Source organism: Glandiceps talaboti, chromosome 4 (assembly GCF_964340395.1).
Source record: "Glandiceps talaboti chromosome 4, keGlaTala1.1, whole genome shotgun sequence".
Lineage (NCBI taxonomy): Eukaryota > Metazoa > Hemichordata > Enteropneusta > Spengelidae > Glandiceps > Glandiceps talaboti.
In genome coordinates this window covers 3189782-3206906 of record NC_135552.1, presented here as the reverse complement: position 1 = coordinate 3206906, position 17125 = coordinate 3189782, and the positions used below count along the sequence as shown (strand labels likewise).

At 35.8% G+C, this 17125-nt stretch overlaps 1 protein-coding gene across 1 annotated transcript in view; it reads right to left on the bottom strand.

The window, feature by feature from the left end:
- The window catches only part of LOC144433668 (PMS1 protein homolog 1-like), a 44548-nt gene that overhangs the window by 23095 nt on the left and 4328 nt on the right, over positions 1–17125 (bottom strand). The window contains exons 3-10 of the mRNA XM_078122015.1: positions 16197–16477; positions 12644–12766; positions 5945–6091; positions 3984–4805; positions 3455–3652; positions 2607–2703; positions 1870–1993; positions 852–942 (exon numbers count right to left, since the gene is read on the bottom strand). Of these exons, the coding sequence (XP_077978141.1) occupies positions 852–942; positions 1870–1993; positions 2607–2703; positions 3455–3652; positions 3984–4805; positions 5945–6091; positions 12644–12766; positions 16197–16477 (1883 nt within the window). The remainder of the gene's footprint in view (positions 1–851; positions 943–1869; positions 1994–2606; positions 2704–3454; positions 3653–3983; positions 4806–5944; positions 6092–12643; positions 12767–16196; positions 16478–17125) is intronic.

Sequence of the window (17125 nt, the reverse complement as noted above, 5' to 3'; positions counted from 1 at the left end):
TTACTGAAGGGGAGCTAGGGATGCTAAAATATCGCCTCCAAGAGAACGTCATACATGTTGACTAAATAAGTTATCGAGGAGCCAAAGAAGTTGTCGAGGCGAGTCAAATAAGTTGTCGAGGAGCCAAAGAAGTTGTCGAGGCAAATAAGTTATCGAGGAGCCAAAGAAGTTGTTGAGACGAATCAAATAAGATGTCGAGTTGCCAAATAAGTTGTCGAGGCGAGTCAAATAAGATGTCGAGTTGCCAAATAAGTTGTCGAGGCGAGTCAAATAAGATGTCGAGTTGCCAAATAAGTTGTCGAGGCGAGTCAAATAAGATGTCGAGTTGCCAAATAAGTTGTCGAGGCGAGTCAAATAAGATGTACATAATAAAGGCCCTAATGAAACGCCATACACCACTTAGGTACACATGCTGTACATTTTGAAATTGTGTACATGTTCAAATATCCATCTTTGCAGAGGCACACATGCGCACACGCACACACACACACACACACACACACACACACAAACACACACACACAATGCATGCACACACATGCACACACACACACACACCACACCACACACACACACCCACCCACACCCAATGCATGCACACACATGCACACACGCACACACACACACACACACACACGCACACACACACACACACACGCACACACACACACACATGCACACACACACACACATGCACACACACACACACACACACACACACCCAATGCATGCACACACATGCACACACACACACCCAATGCATGCACACACACACACACACACACACACACACACACACACACACACACACACACACACACAACTGTTTTGAATAATGCTTTTTAAATTACCAATTCAACTTTTTTTCTTTTACTTCTTTGCATAGAAGCAATATTAAGAGGAGTCCGTGGTCTCTTTGCTGAGTGCACCTTTTCCTGGTATCTACACAAATGAACAATAAATGTTGACATGTTTAACTCAAAATTTCAGTTGCATTTATTGTACTTCTTGCAAATGTTACATTTCCAGAACTGACCTCATACGTACACATTGAAACTTAGTGTAACGAGATTACTTGCAAAATTCTGATAATATAGGCATGAGTTATACAATTGACTATTATAATCACCATGAGTTATACAATTGACTATTATAATCACCATGAGTTATACAATTGACTATTATAATCACCATGAGTTATACAAGTGACTATTATAATCACCATGAGTTATACAAGTGACTATTATAATCACCATGAGTTATACAATTGACTATTATAATCACCATGAGTTATACAATTGACTAACATAATCACCATGAGTTATACAAGTGACTATTATAATCACCATGAGTTATACAATTGACTATTATAATCACCTGTATCTTCAATATATGTCATCTTACTATGTTTGTTTGTAAGCTTTACTGCAACAAGGAACACACCATGAACAGAAACACAGCACCATGGTTTATACTATATTTATGGCCCTTTGTTATGTTTCTACTAGTAGTATAAAACAGACTATTTGGCAGAGGCAGTGTATCAACTGATTAGGTAAACTTTATTGATCAGATTGGTCACATCACGGTATAGATGTGTTTTACTGACATGACTTTGATTAACAATATTAAGGACAATATCACACTGAGTTATCATTACTATTATAATAGTATATATTTATTTTTTATTTGTTTATTTATTTATCTTTTTAATAATAATAATTACTAGTAAATGTTTTGATTCACAAGAAATTGTTTTTCGGACGGTGGGTCTGTTTAAAAATGTTTGTACAATGGATGAAATAATTGACATAAAAGTTCACTCCAATAAAACCAGTCTTTTTTTTTAATATTTATATCTAATAATACCTGTTAGTATCTTTGCTAGCTATGGCTTCAAATTTGGCCCTTTCTTCAGTCTCAACTTCCTCCCATTTCTCAGCAATGATTCTATTGATGGTCAAAGCATCAACTCCAGGATTCTGCTGTAAGACTGCAAACAATATTTAAGTTTAAAGCTATAGCACAAGACATATACCATTTATAGCCTGGTTGTTTTACATGTGGTTATGTCATTTGGTCATGTGGTGCTCAAAATATCAATCAGAACGTTCACAATTACCACTGTGACAGTTTTCCTTGTTTATTGTTTCATCTATGTTTTGTGCCAAAATATTTACACTATTCTCCCTATTTTTCTTCTTTTAGCCAGAAAATACTCATGATATAAGGATTTAGTCATTTCTCATCTTTAACTGGTAGTGACAAGGCCCCTTATGTCACTGGGAATAATCAATACCATACTGATAATTTTAAACTAACTACTCATTATTGTATGTGGTGAAGGTTTGGTTACATTTCCACTTCCAGGGAAAATATAATTTATATAACATAAAACATTTCTGATCACTAATTCTGACCAAATTACTGACAAAGACAACATATATCTACTGCATATCTAGATGTATTGTATGAAAACCTTAGGAATTTTAGCCTGAATTATAATACCATGCATAACTTCACTGCATGATGTCTATAGGGGCTTCAGTCACTTCCTGTGCCTACAGCCAAATTCACTTGTAACTAATGCTAGGATCTGTACGTACCTTGTGGCTTGATGTGTTTCGCAAAGTAGTGTATGGCAGGTACAGGTCTTTTCACTGGAGTGCAACCAACCATGTCATACAGAGTAGTCTGACCCTCCTGTATACAAGTATGAAATGGTAGTTAGGTGTTACAGATAAAGAGCTAAGGAAGTCAAAAATGGTGGCTGGTTGGTCAAGCACCATCAAACATGCAAAGGTTACAAGTTACCCGATTCCACTTCTGCCCGTGCACTAGTTGAGTTTGCCTGGGCTTATACATGTACACTTTACTGTCAAGGGTTTTTTATTCATTTTTTCAGTAATTTTCAAAGCCAAACAATGTCATTTTTTAGGACCATTTTTGTTGTTTATAACAAACATTTGATTGTCATAGGCAAACATTCATTTGTCAATGATAATTTTCAAAAGCAGATCATTTCAGTGAACTAAACTTTTGCAGGGACCTTCACGAGTGATTTGAAATTCCAGGATTTTACAGGTCTGCAGTAGATAGAAATTCCAGGATTTTCCAGGAATGGATTTAAATTTGAGGATTTTACAGCAGATTGAAATTCCAGGAGTAGATTGAAATTCCAGCCTGGATTTTACAGGAGTACATGAAAATTCCAGGATTGTACAGGAGTGGATTGAAATTCCAGGATTTTTCCGGGCACATATAAACCTATATTGTAAGATACACTGTGTTGTTCAGTCCTGATAACATGAAACACAAATCATATTCAACAAACTAATATAAATCACTTTACCAAATCTCTACTTTCAAAACACAAAAAATCTCTCCTCTGTTTCAAAAGGTCAAATAGTTAGTTAAGAAATACATCCTCATAAAGTTTCTACAACCTAATTACCTTAAATTCAAGAGGTTTGTTTTTCCTTCCAGGACTAGACTGTGGTGAATTACCAAATGGAGTGGTTGTCTTCATGTCGGACTCACTTCTTAAAGATGGAGTGGTTGTCTTCATGTCTGACTCATTTCTTAAAGATGGAGTGGTTGTCTTCATGTCTGACTCATTTCTTAAAGATGCCCCTGTTAAAAGCTGTACAGGCTGATGTAAAGGATAACATAGACAAACCTGAATGTATTTCCATAAACTGTACACGGTGAGAAGGTTTTATCATGTGGTCTTATCTCATTGGCTGACATAGATATTAACAGGCAACTGTCACAAAGTTGAACAGCTGAGTTTTACTTAGTTCACAGTTATGGTTCACAAGATTTTAGCTATTGAATTGTACCACTTTTGGATATCACACTATAATCATATGCAGGACTTTCTTTTCATTAAATTCCATTTTTTTTAAAAAGTATTCTCGACTTCAATGTTCAAAAACAATTTGATGTAGAAAAATAGAAATGAAAAATAAGATGTTTTGTACCTGAACTGGTTTGCCGTCATCATCAACAATAGCATGACCTTTACTCCAACTTGTTGTTCCAAAGTCTGGATTTGATCTTTCTTGACCTTGGCATAGTTCTTTCTGATCACTGCATATCCTCTGCATTATAGCATTCTTTGAAGATTCATCATCTCCTATATCGAGTATCCTATTGGCTGATTTAATGAATTCTGTATCCTGATTGGTTGATATGTCACAAGACCTTTCATTTGTTCCTACCAGGTGTTCTCTAGATATAAACCTCTGTTCCGTATTGGTGGAATTTTGAACACTATCTTTTTCATCACTAAATACTTTCTGCTTTAAGCTATCATCATCTTTGGTTGTCATAGTTTCAGTCAAGTTTGTCAAACTTATTTCTGCATGTGTAATTTGTTCATGGCTGCTTCCAGGTAGACTTCCATGAGTTGTAATTTCTGACCTGTCTTTGACCTCTGTAATCACATCGTTATTAAAATCTTGTAATTCATCATGCAGCATATTCATTAAGTCATTGTCCAAGATGGAGAAATTAACACTGTTTGTTTCTACACACCCCTCACTCTCTGTTTCGAGATGCCCCTTCATCATATTTTCTTTTCCCCCTGCCTTAATTTCTATGATATCCCACTTTCCACCATTATCTCTATCTGAACTGCATGCAAGGCCTTCACTTTGACTTCCTGATAAAATTCCCTTGTCTTCTTGTTCAAAGGTTGTACTAGATTTTTCAATCTGAGCGCTGAGTGTATGTGTTCCACTTGGCTGTGTTTTGGCATACACCCTGTCCAACATTCCTGACAGTGTTTCTAAGATGGCTTCCTACATGGTTAAACAGATTGAAAACATTTTGTATCAGAAAATTTGAAGTGGGAATACTCCCAGCAATATTTTGTATACAGATATGCATATACAAAGACACCCATAATTAATCTACAGATTTCCATTCAGGTTTGGGTACTATGTGATAGAGCTATGTTGTACACTCTCTCCATTCAGGTTTGGGGACTATGTGATAGGACTACCGGTATGTTGTACACTCTCTCCATTCAGGTTTGGGGATTAGGTCATACTGTTGTACACTATATCCATTCAGGGCTATTTGTACACAACATCACTTTACTTGGGTATTATATGGGTTGTAAATAAGTGTGGCACACGGTGGAATCACTTTACTTGGGTATTATATGGGTTGTAAATAAGTGTGGCACACGGTGGAATCACTTTACTTGGGTGTTATGGGTTGTAAATAAATGTGGCACACAGTGGAACATTTTACTTGGGTATTATGGGTTGTAAATAAGTGCGACACACAGTGGAATCACTTTACTTGGGTATTATATGGGTTGTAAATAAGTGTGGCACACGGTGGAATCACTTTACTTGGGTGTTATGGGTTGTAAATAAATGTGGCACACAGTGGAACATTTTACTTGGGTATTATGGGTTGTAAATAAGTGCGACACACAGTGGAATCACTTTACTTGGGTGTTATGGGTTGTAAATTACTGTGACACACAGTGGAATCACTTTACTTGGGTGTGTTGGGTTGTAAGTAAGTGTGACACACAGTGGAATCACTTTACTTGCCAATGGGTGTTATGGGTTGTAAATAAGTGTGGCACACAGTGGAACATTTTACTTGGGTGTTATGGGTTGTAAGTAAGTGTGACACACAGTGGAGTCACTTCACTTAGGGTGACACACAGAGGAGTCACTTCACTTGGGTGTGTTGGGTTGTCAGTGTGACACACAGTGGAATGACCCTACTTGGGTGTGTTAAAGGTTGTAAGTATTAAGTGTGGCACACAGTGGAATCACCCGACTTGGGTGTGTTGGGTTGTAAGTATTAAGTGTGGCACACAGTGGAATCACTTTACTCGGGTATCATGGTTTGAAAATTACTGTGACACACAGTGGAATCACCTGACTTGGGTGTTACAGATTGTAATATTTTTTACCTTATCATGTAACAACACAGTAGTTTTATTAGGATCCAAGTTGACATCAACCACATCTGGAGATACTTCTATACTAAGAAACATCACTGGGTAGCGTGGATGTGAAAAATCACAATTTGTGCTGGTGCTGTAATACTGTTTTACTACCTAGCATAAAGAAATAAAAACAAAATAAAAGCATTACTCTCTGATAGATGGCACCATACTAAAAAAAATAGCCAAACTTCTGCATCAACAATATGCATCTGTTTAAAGTGTACATGCAAAGGGTGATACTTTTTTCATCATTATATTCATTTTGCCATAAAAATAAATGACATTGTGTTTAGTGACAGTATAGAATAGTTCTGACATGAGAAATTGCGTGAAAAATGAGCCACTCTAGGCTCAGCCACAGAGCACCTCTGGAAGTACTTCTCATTTGCATATGGATAGGACAGATTTTGGACATCGTGACGTCACTTGAGGAACACAAACGTCTTCCTCAGTTTATCTTTACATGCAAAGCCGTCAGCGCCGAGTCAGCTGGTACACATTAGGTCAACTTCACAACCGGTTCTCGCCAGAACACAACGTTGAATATTCGTCAGATGCCTCAACCATAGAGCAATACACTCCAGCATTATCATCTGTTGGTGTGATTTAGCCATATTCATTAAAACCGACCGCTAGCAGTATCGATAGTTCCTCTGGTAGTGAATGAGTGAGGAAGGTGGTGGTCAACCACAGAGACTGAATGACACTGCTTTATAAGTTTTTTTATGTAAATTTCACAGAAAAATGTAGTCATGGCTGGTACACATTAGGCTGCATTCACAAATAATGGGCGGGGGGGGGGGGGGTCAGAGGAATCATGACAAAATTAGATTTTTTTTCAAGTCCCCCCTTTATAACCCAAAAAAATTCAGATCCCCCCCCCTCCACATGGTCAGAAATGTTCAAGCCCTCCCCCCACACACATTTATTTTTATAACATATATATAGCCACACACATACACATGTGTACACACATACATACATACATATACCTAAATACATACATACATACATACATACATACATACACACACACACACACACACACACACACACACACACACACATACATACATACATACATACATACATACATACATACATACATACATACACACACACACACATACATACATACATACATACATACATGTACATACATACATACATACATTGTCTCTAATGTAATTGCATGAACATGTTTACATTTGGAATCTCCAGATTTTACTCATTTGCACAGACCTTGACATTACTTGAGTGTATATTGAAGCTGAACACAGGGTAATTAATGTTAGTTGTTTTTTATACAGGAACTTGTGTATATACATGTTTTGCATCCTTTTTTGTTAAAAGGCTGTCAAATTTTGACATGTTTTTTAGTTCTCCAGTTTCACTAGTGTTGAATTATTTTTTAAAGCCATACTCCTACCCTGTTAACAAATTTGCATGAATACTTTCATATATTATTTTTGCAGAGTGTTTTTAAAATTAATGGATCTAGAGACAATTAGACTACTGTACAGTCTTTTGCAAACAGCATATACAAATTTGCATTCAAATTAAAAAAAATACATGTAAACTTTTAAAATAGGGCAACTCTGTCCTTTAAGCCAAACACTGACAGTCTTGTATGTATTCCAAGCAAATAGATAAATAGGAAAATAGGAAAGGGTATAAATGACTCAAGCAATAGTGATGATGATGATGATGATGATGATGATGATGATGATGATGATGATGATGATGATTATGATGGTGATGATGGTGATGATGATGATGATGATGATGATGATGATGATGATGATGGTGATGATGATGATGATGATGATGATGATGATGATTATGATGAGGAGGAGAATGAGAATGAGAATGAGGAGTAAGCTATTGAGAGTGACAAAATGGACAGAAGTGCAGTAGATGGTTGTAGAGACTAGACAAAATCATGTTGCTGAGGGGTTATTTTAAATATTGCCTTGTTTTTTATATATTTTAAAATTTCATATATTGCATTGTTTTATTTTTTTGTATAGGAGAAAGTTTCACTCAATAGTACTACACAATGAGCTCTGCATCTCTAGACATTTTAGATGAGCCTAATTTGCAAAGACTAATTAGTCCGTGTGGTTATTAGCCCTATGAAGGGTCTCAACAACAATCTTATTTGTAACTATGTATTTGTATTAGTATCAAACCTGTTGATCCACCACCACCACCAACCAAATATCAGTGACAGCCTGATAGGCTATTTATACTCATTTCACATTTATCAAAATGTGCTTTCAGATGCAGAGCTTGATGTCCTTTGCTCAAAACTTTCAATAATCAATCAGGTACAAGATAACAAATAATTAAGGGATGGTGCAAATTTAACTTTTAAACGATTAAACTATTTAATTTTTATAAAATTTATTTATATTTATACATTTTTTATTTACCAGTTTACATTCATTTTACAAATATAAATTGTAAGAAATGTCACAAGTACTTTCTGCCTGAAATCATAAAGGATTGTATATACATGTTTTTGGAAGAGTTTTATTTATCATTGTTATTTATTTATTTATCTATTTATCTATTTATTTATGTAGTTCAAGATAGTTCAAAACGTTTATTTAAAAGATTAAAATTCACTTCAGGACAGTTCAACATGCCATCAGCCAATGTCGAGTATGATAAATAGTGCAATGCTTTGAAATTGTCCATAGACTATGTCATACTCATTTTGCAATTTTGGGCTATCTATATTGTGCAGTCTCTTCCTGTGCTCATTTTACAGTTGGTTTAATAGTTGTGATCAACAATGGGCGAGATAAGCAACTCAACACACACTTAAGTTATTAAAAAGACATTGGGTATCTCAAAATGTGTTTTCATCATTATTATATGTGAAAAATATTTTTAGGTCCCCCCCAAAAAAACACCAAAAATTTTCAAGTCTCCCCCCCCCCCCTCCAAATTTTCAATTCCCCCCCCCCCCCCCCGCCTGCCCATTATTTGTGAATGCAGCCTTATGTGTAATAGTATACCTGTGTTTAAATATCCACCATGCAAGTTTAGTGCTTGTTTTCTGACTATGCCTTGCTGTCTTGTACCGCAACATGGACCATCCACCATATTGTTTACATCCTAGTGAAGCCGTATTGTTTACATAAAGTGAAGGCTGTTATCAGCGTCCTTTGTTGACATAACTATTCAATGGGTGGAAAACAGCTCCCACAGACAATCTAATCGAAATGAAAATTATCTAATATTTCTGTACCCATCGATCATACAGAGATCGGATGAGAATGGTTTCACAAGAAGTCAACACAACACAATGAGTTCCCCATAATATTCTCTCAAGTTGTTCAGTAGACACACAAATTCGTTAGAGCAGAACGTTTTGTTGGATAGCTATCCCTCTTGAAAACTATGTGTACACACACTTTATTTCATTTTTTACTGCGTTCATTACCATCCACACAGTGACATGAAGTGGTTTCATCTTTTTTCAACGCACGGCCCATGTTCACTGAAGCCGGCCGTACTGTGGTGTATTGCATATTGGTCTCCAACCATTTTTGTTTTGTTTGACTTTTTGATGGGTAGACATATCTTACGTTGTGGAAGTTATTTGACCTGAGAGCATGAAGTGCTGACTGTACTTTGCTGTGTCCATCCACTTTGGACATGTGATTGGCATGACACAGTAATTGTTCAGGTAGACAAAACAATGGAAACAAAAATAGCAACATTATAATGAGCGTTGCGTCTTTTTACTTTGATAAGATTGCGACAGTATGTACATGTGATGTATCACGATCGACTCTCAGCAACATGGAAATCAAAACATACAATCGGACTACGCATTGTTTCCAAAAAATTGCTATCAGTACGATAGCAATTTTTTGGAAACAATGCGTAGTCTGAAAATATTTTATGAAGCCAACATGCTTTCTTGATTCGTGAAACATCATTTGAACAAATTATTTTACATGTTTTCCTTTTTTCGCTTGGATCATGGCTACACCGTGGCGTGGAGAACCCCAGCCCCGGTAACATTTACCAGCTTTCACTGTATGGCGCCAATGTCCAGTTTTTACGCGTGGTTAAACTGCCTTCACCTGTTACCTACTCAGTTATATCACTCGGAAATGTGTGTAGGGTGATCGTTTCACTGCAGGTGCTGCCGACAAAACACTTGTTGCCAGAAGACTAAACTGGTACACCACAATACAATGTATGTACAGTTACAGATAATACTACAAATGTATATGGCAAGCGTAATTAGTAATTCATAAGTAAACATTACACAAAGGCTTAGAAGGCTTTTGTAACATGTGGGACCTTATTATTACCTCGGCAAATTATTCACTAAATCTTTAAGCGAAATCAACAACTTTACAGGACATTTACACTCTATTATGTTTAACATATCTACCAAATAGTATTGAAATTGAAGTATGCTGCAGTCTTTAGATATAGCCTAATTACTGAAACTCATTAATTATGCAAACAAGTCATTGAAAATGACATAGTCCCCGCTATGATTGGGTTTTAAGGAACTGGCAGTTTATGTTGTCATTTTCAAACCTGGTTAATGTTGTTTGGCCTCATATGGTTGTTTTTGATATCACTACTCTGTTCAAGCATGTCTGAGTTATGGCTTTGGACATGAAAACTGCGCCAACAAAATGGCTGCCAGGCAGCCATATCGGATTGTATCAAGACGAAAATGGATATGCACATGTATGTCACAGAACACTGTGCTAATACCAACTTTGAATGAGATCTGTTCAAGCATGTCTGAGTTATGGCTTTGGACATGGAAAATTCACAAACAAAATGGCTGCCAGGCAGCCATATTGGATCATATCACGACAACAATGAATACACACATGTATGTCATAGAACACTGTCCTAATACCAACTTTGAATGAGATCTGTTTAAGAATGTCTGAGTTATGGCTTTGGACATGGAAAATTCGCAAACAAAATGGCTGCCAGGCAGCCATATTGGATCGTATCATGACAACAATGAATATGCACATGTATGTCATATAACACTGTCCTAATACCAACTTTGAATGATATCTGTTCACGCATGTCTGAGTTATGGCTTTGGACAGGGAAAATTCGCAAACAAAATGGCTGCTAGGCGGCCATATTGGATCATATTATAAAAGAAATTGACGTGCATATGTATGCCATAGTATGTTGCCCCTGTACCAAGTTTGAAAAAAAATCGGTCAAGGCATCTCCAAGAAACGGCTGCGGACGGATGGACACACAGACGCACAGATGCACAGACGGAACCCAATCCATAAGTCCCCGTCCGGACTTCATCCGGCGGGGACTAATTATTCACTTACACTGTAAGGTGCATCAACAAACTTTATAGGACATATGCGATTTGTTACGTTTAACATATGTACTCCATTGTATTGAAATTGAAGTATGCAGTCTTTAGATATAGCCTAATTACCGAAAATTATTCATTAACACTGCAAGGTACATCAACAAACTTTATAGGACATATGCGATTTGTTATGGTTAATGTATGTACTAAATTATACTGAAATTGAAGTATGCATTCTTAAAATATAGCCTAATTACCGAAAATACTTAATTATGCAAATTGTTCATTAACACTGTAAGGTACATCAACAAATTTTATACGACATACGCACTTGGTTATGTTTAACTAATATACTAAATTATACTGAAATTGAAGTATGCAGTCTTAATATATTGCTTAATTAGTTGATTTCATTGATATACAAATTAACCTAATTAGCATGAACAGATCTCGCTCAAAAAGTAATCAGGTCTGCCCATAGTCTTGCTGCTAGACGTTCTGGCTTTCTTTCGATAAGATAAGCGAATGAAGTTCACAGTGAGGGCTTGCCCGAACGTCTAGCTAATGTCATTTTCAGACTTTACATTCCATTGAGATCACATATGGCCTCTATAATGATCACCTCTATAATGCTAAAATGCTCTATAATACTAATGTCCAATATCACGTGATGATAAACAAATTACTAACTATTATGTCTTATCAGTTTATGGTAATTGTGAGTTTGATGAGTGTGTAGACATTGTCATTCACACATTTCAGTTAAGGCATTGATGGTTATTTTTACAAGCCCCTCCTTAAGCTGAATATGCATGAAAAGATTAGCTATTGTCCTCTGTTTGTGCTTATCGCCAATGTGGTTCTCTGATTTGCAGTTATTTATATCCCTGAACTGCAGAGATGACTTTTGCTAGACCTCGGATGTTCAATCCTCAATAATGATTTTCAGTCGTGTGTCATATTGTATAGGAAGAACATCCGAGGTCTAGCAGCTAGACTAGTCTGCCCATTACACCTAACATTATGTGTATAATTGAGCCAGCCGTTTTTAAGAAAATGGTGACACACAGACACACACACACACACACACACACACAGATAGACAGATGGACAGACAGACACACAGACAGACATCCCCCTTTTAATATCTCCCGTACCCTTACGGGCGGTAAAAAAACAAAATAAAAGCATTATTCTCTGATAGGTGGCGCTATACTTTAATGGTACCCATTTGCACCATTTACCTATTTCACCAATGGTTAGTAAGAGTACATGTATCTGTAAATACATAACAGTCAGGCCTCCAAATAACAGATTTCACAAACCTTTTCAATCTCTTTAAGATGTACTGGTCTTTTGTTGACAAAGATAAAGCAACGATCATTTGTAAGTCGACTTGTGAGTTGTGCATTGGAACCTGATTTGGGAATAAAGCCCTTGATGGTGACCTACAAGGAAAAAAAATACAAAAAATGACGAAAAGGGAATTGTGCCGGAAACATTTGGTGGCATACAAATATGGCTACAAAATGATGATACACTAACCTTCATGATGTAATTATGATCTTTACAGCCTAGCCCTGATGTGGGTTTTGCCATTCTGGTTTTGCAGACCAAGTGGAAGGACTTATCTTTATGAGGGCATGTAAGCTATACTACTGAGATGTTCAAAACCCACATCCAGGCCATAAAAGTTTTAACCATATGTAATGGCAAAGAAACATAATTTGAATCACATAATTATATAAATTGATAGTGGAACATTATTTTGTGCACAAAAATGTAAAGATAGTGAAAACAACAAACAAAGCTAAATCACTGTGACTTAGCAAACAGATATCAATGAGCTCACTAATTGCCATTAATGGGCAAAGTGTATCTGAGTATGATAGGGCAATGTGCATTGGATTACAAAGGAAGTGATACTAAGTAATATGTATGTGATCATTTTCAACACTGTTTGGGCTTTGAAAGATGATTGATACCTGTATGTCTAATTACAGACTAATTATTACCTGTCACAATAACTTTTCTCTCTTATCTACATGTATAACTTTCACAAATAAAGGGAGGGGGGGGAGTCGGAGGAATCATGACAAAATTAGATTTTTTTTCAAGTCCCCCCCCCTTTATAACCCCAAAAAATTCAGATCTCCCCCCTCCACATGGTCAGAAATTTTCAAGCCCCCCCCCCCACACACACACATTTATTTTTATAACATATATATAGCCACACACACATACATACATACATACATACATACATACATACATACATACATACATACATACAAACATACATACATACATACATACATACATACATACATACATACATACATACATACATACATACATACATACATACATACATACAAACACACACACACACACACACACACACACACAAACATACATACATACATACATACATACATACATACATACATACATACATACATACATACATACATACATACACACACACACACACACACACACACACATACATACATACATACATACATACATACATACATGTACATACATACATACATACATACATACATACATACATACATACATACATTGTCTCTAATGTAATTGCATGAACATGTTTACATTTGGAATCTCCAGATTTTACTCATTTGCACAGACCTTGACATTACTTGAGTGTATATTGAAGCTGAACACAGGGTAATTAATGTTAGTTGTTTTTTATACAGGAACCTGTGTATATACATGTTTTGCAACCTTTTTTGTTAAAAGGCTGTCAAATTTTGACATGATTTTTAGTTCTCCAGTTTCACTAATGTTTTTTGGCTAAACAGTGTTGAATTATTTTTTAAAGCCATACTCCTACCCTGTTAACAAATTTACATGAATATTTTCAAATATTATTTTTGCATAGTGTTTTTAAAATTAATGGATCTAGAGACAATTAGACTACTGTACAGTCCTTTGCAAACAGCACATACAAATTTGCATTCAAAATAAAAAAAAATACATGTAAACTTTTAAAATAGGGCAACTCTGTCCTTTAAGCCAAACACTGACAGACTTGTATGTATTCCAAGCAAATAAATACACATCGTGGTAGCTATGATGCAGATCCATGGAAATAACAGGTAAAATGGTGGCCATTATTGTATATAATGTTTCAGTTTGCAACAATTCTTTTGTAATTGACAGTCTCTTTGTACAACTATTCATCAATTCTTCTGGTCTTCCCTGTTGTTGCTCTCCGGCCTGATCTTGTATACATATAAATTTCACTCTCACTGACTTCAGGTGACCCAAACTCCCTTTCCACTATATCTGAGTCAGATGAATCATTGTCACTGTCAGAATAACTGTCAGTATCAGAGCTGGTTGAAGAATCACTTATGTTCTGTTGGTGGTAGAAGTGGGATCTAATAGCTTCTATCTTGTCAGCCTTTATCATTCCTGGTGCTATGGGAATGTTGTGTTTTGCTAAATATTTACAAAGTTCTTTCACTTTTAGTTTGACAATAGCTCCACTCCTTACCAAGAGGAGGAGAATGAGAATGAGGAGTAAGCTATTGAGAGTGACAAAATGGACAGAAGTGCAGTAGATGGTTGTAGAGACTAGACAAAATCATGTTGCTGAGGGGTTATTTTAAATATTGCCTTGTTTTTTTTATATATTTTAAAATTTCATATATTGCATTGTTTTATTTTTTGGATAGGAGAAAGTTTCACTCAATAGTACTACACAATGAGCTCTGCATCTCTAGACATTTTAGATGAGCCTAATTTGCAAAGACTATTAGTCCGTGTGGTTATTAGCCCTATGAAGAGTCTCAACAACAATCTTATTTGCAAATATGTATTTGTATTAGTATCAAACCTGTTGATCCACCACCACCAACCAAATATCAGTGACAGCCTGACAGTCTATTTATACTCATTTCACATTTATCAAAATGTGCCTTCAGATGCAGAGCTTGATGTCCTTTGCTCAAAACTTTCAATAATCAATCAGGTACAAATGGATAACAAATAATTAAGGGATGGTGCAAATTTAACTTTTAAACGATTAAACTATTTAATTTTTACAAAATTTATTTATATTTATACATTTTTTATTTACCAGTTTACATTCATTTTACAAATATAAATTGTAAGAAATGTCACAAGTACTTTCTGCCTGAAATTATAAAGGATTTTATATACATGTTTTTTGGAAGAGTTTTATTTATCATTGTTATTTATTTATCTATTTATTTATGTAGTTCAAGATAGTTCAAAACGTTTATTTAAAAGATTAAAATTCACTTCAGGACAGTTCAACATGCCATCAGCTGATGTCGAGTATGATAAATAGTGCAATGCTTTGAAATTGTCATACTCATTTTGCAGTGATTTTGGGCTATCTATATTGTGCAGTCTCTTCCTGTGCTCATTTTACAGTTGGTTTAATAGTTGTGATCAACAATGGGTGAGATAAGCAACTCAACACACACTTAAGTTATTAAAAAGACATTGGGTATCTCAAAATGTGTTTTCATCATTATTATATGTGAAAAATATTTTTAGGTCCCCCCCTCCCCCCCCAAAAAAAAAACCACCAAAAATTTTCAAGTCCCCCCCCCCTCCACCATCCTCCAAATTTTCAAACCCCCCCCCCCCTCCTCAATTCCTCCGACACCCCCTCCTGCCCATTATTTGCAAATGCAGCCTTATAAATTCTTGCTGTAAGTTTCAGATAAGTACAAATGTATATAATTCCATACTACAATGTAAAAGACATCATATTGTCATTGCAAGAGTAAAAAATATGACTAGACAAGAAGAGTGCAAGTCAAACTTCTACTGCCATTCAGATCGATTCACTACCAAATAAAACTAACAAACCTGGGCATCATTATTTTCATGAGTAACTGACTCCATATGTGTCATTACTGTAGTTCCTAGTACATTCATCAAAGCAGCTTTGTAGTCAGTCACTTTATTTTTCTGTATAATAGTTGTCTTGTCATGTCGTAGACTAAACCTGACTTCAGGATTAATAACTCCAAATGCCATCACTAAATCTTCCACTTTTTTCATCTCTTCCTTTCTTCTCTTTGCATTGTTGTAATACTGTTTTCTGACAGGTACATGTTTAAATAAATGGCTAACACAAACAGCAGTCCCTGTATAAGCAAACAAAATCAACATCTTAGTTCTGTTAGGTTTTTATTAAAAGTGTTTTAACACTCTGTGTACAAAGCACAATTAAAATTATTACCCATGGCATGAACCTACAGTGGAACAGGATTAACACAATCTATCAAACCCTCTGTAAGCACATAGGATTAACACAATCTATTAAACCCTCTGTAAGCACATAGGATTAACACAATCTATTAAACCCTCTTTAAGCACATAGGATTAACACAATCTATTAAACCCTCTGTAAGCACATAGGATTAACACAATCTATTAAACCCTTTATAGGCACATAGGATTAACACAATCTATTAAACCCTCTGTAAGCAGATATATATGAATTATTCATGAGTATCCTTGTTTATTTGCATAACAAAACAAATGTAACATTTTTGTGTGCACGCGACTACACATACTTGATGCAGACCATGGATGACCGACATGTCGACAGGCAGGCCTAAGGTCATTTATAAAACATGCATTATGTCGTTCATTGACGTAACTCATGTAAACATGGTTTACAGCCTCAGTATTAAAAGAACGTGAAGTTCACTTGATGGATAACGTAAGGTCTATCCGTGGATAGAAAAAAGTCACATGCATGATTGCACGTCAATAGCTGTTAGGCTGTC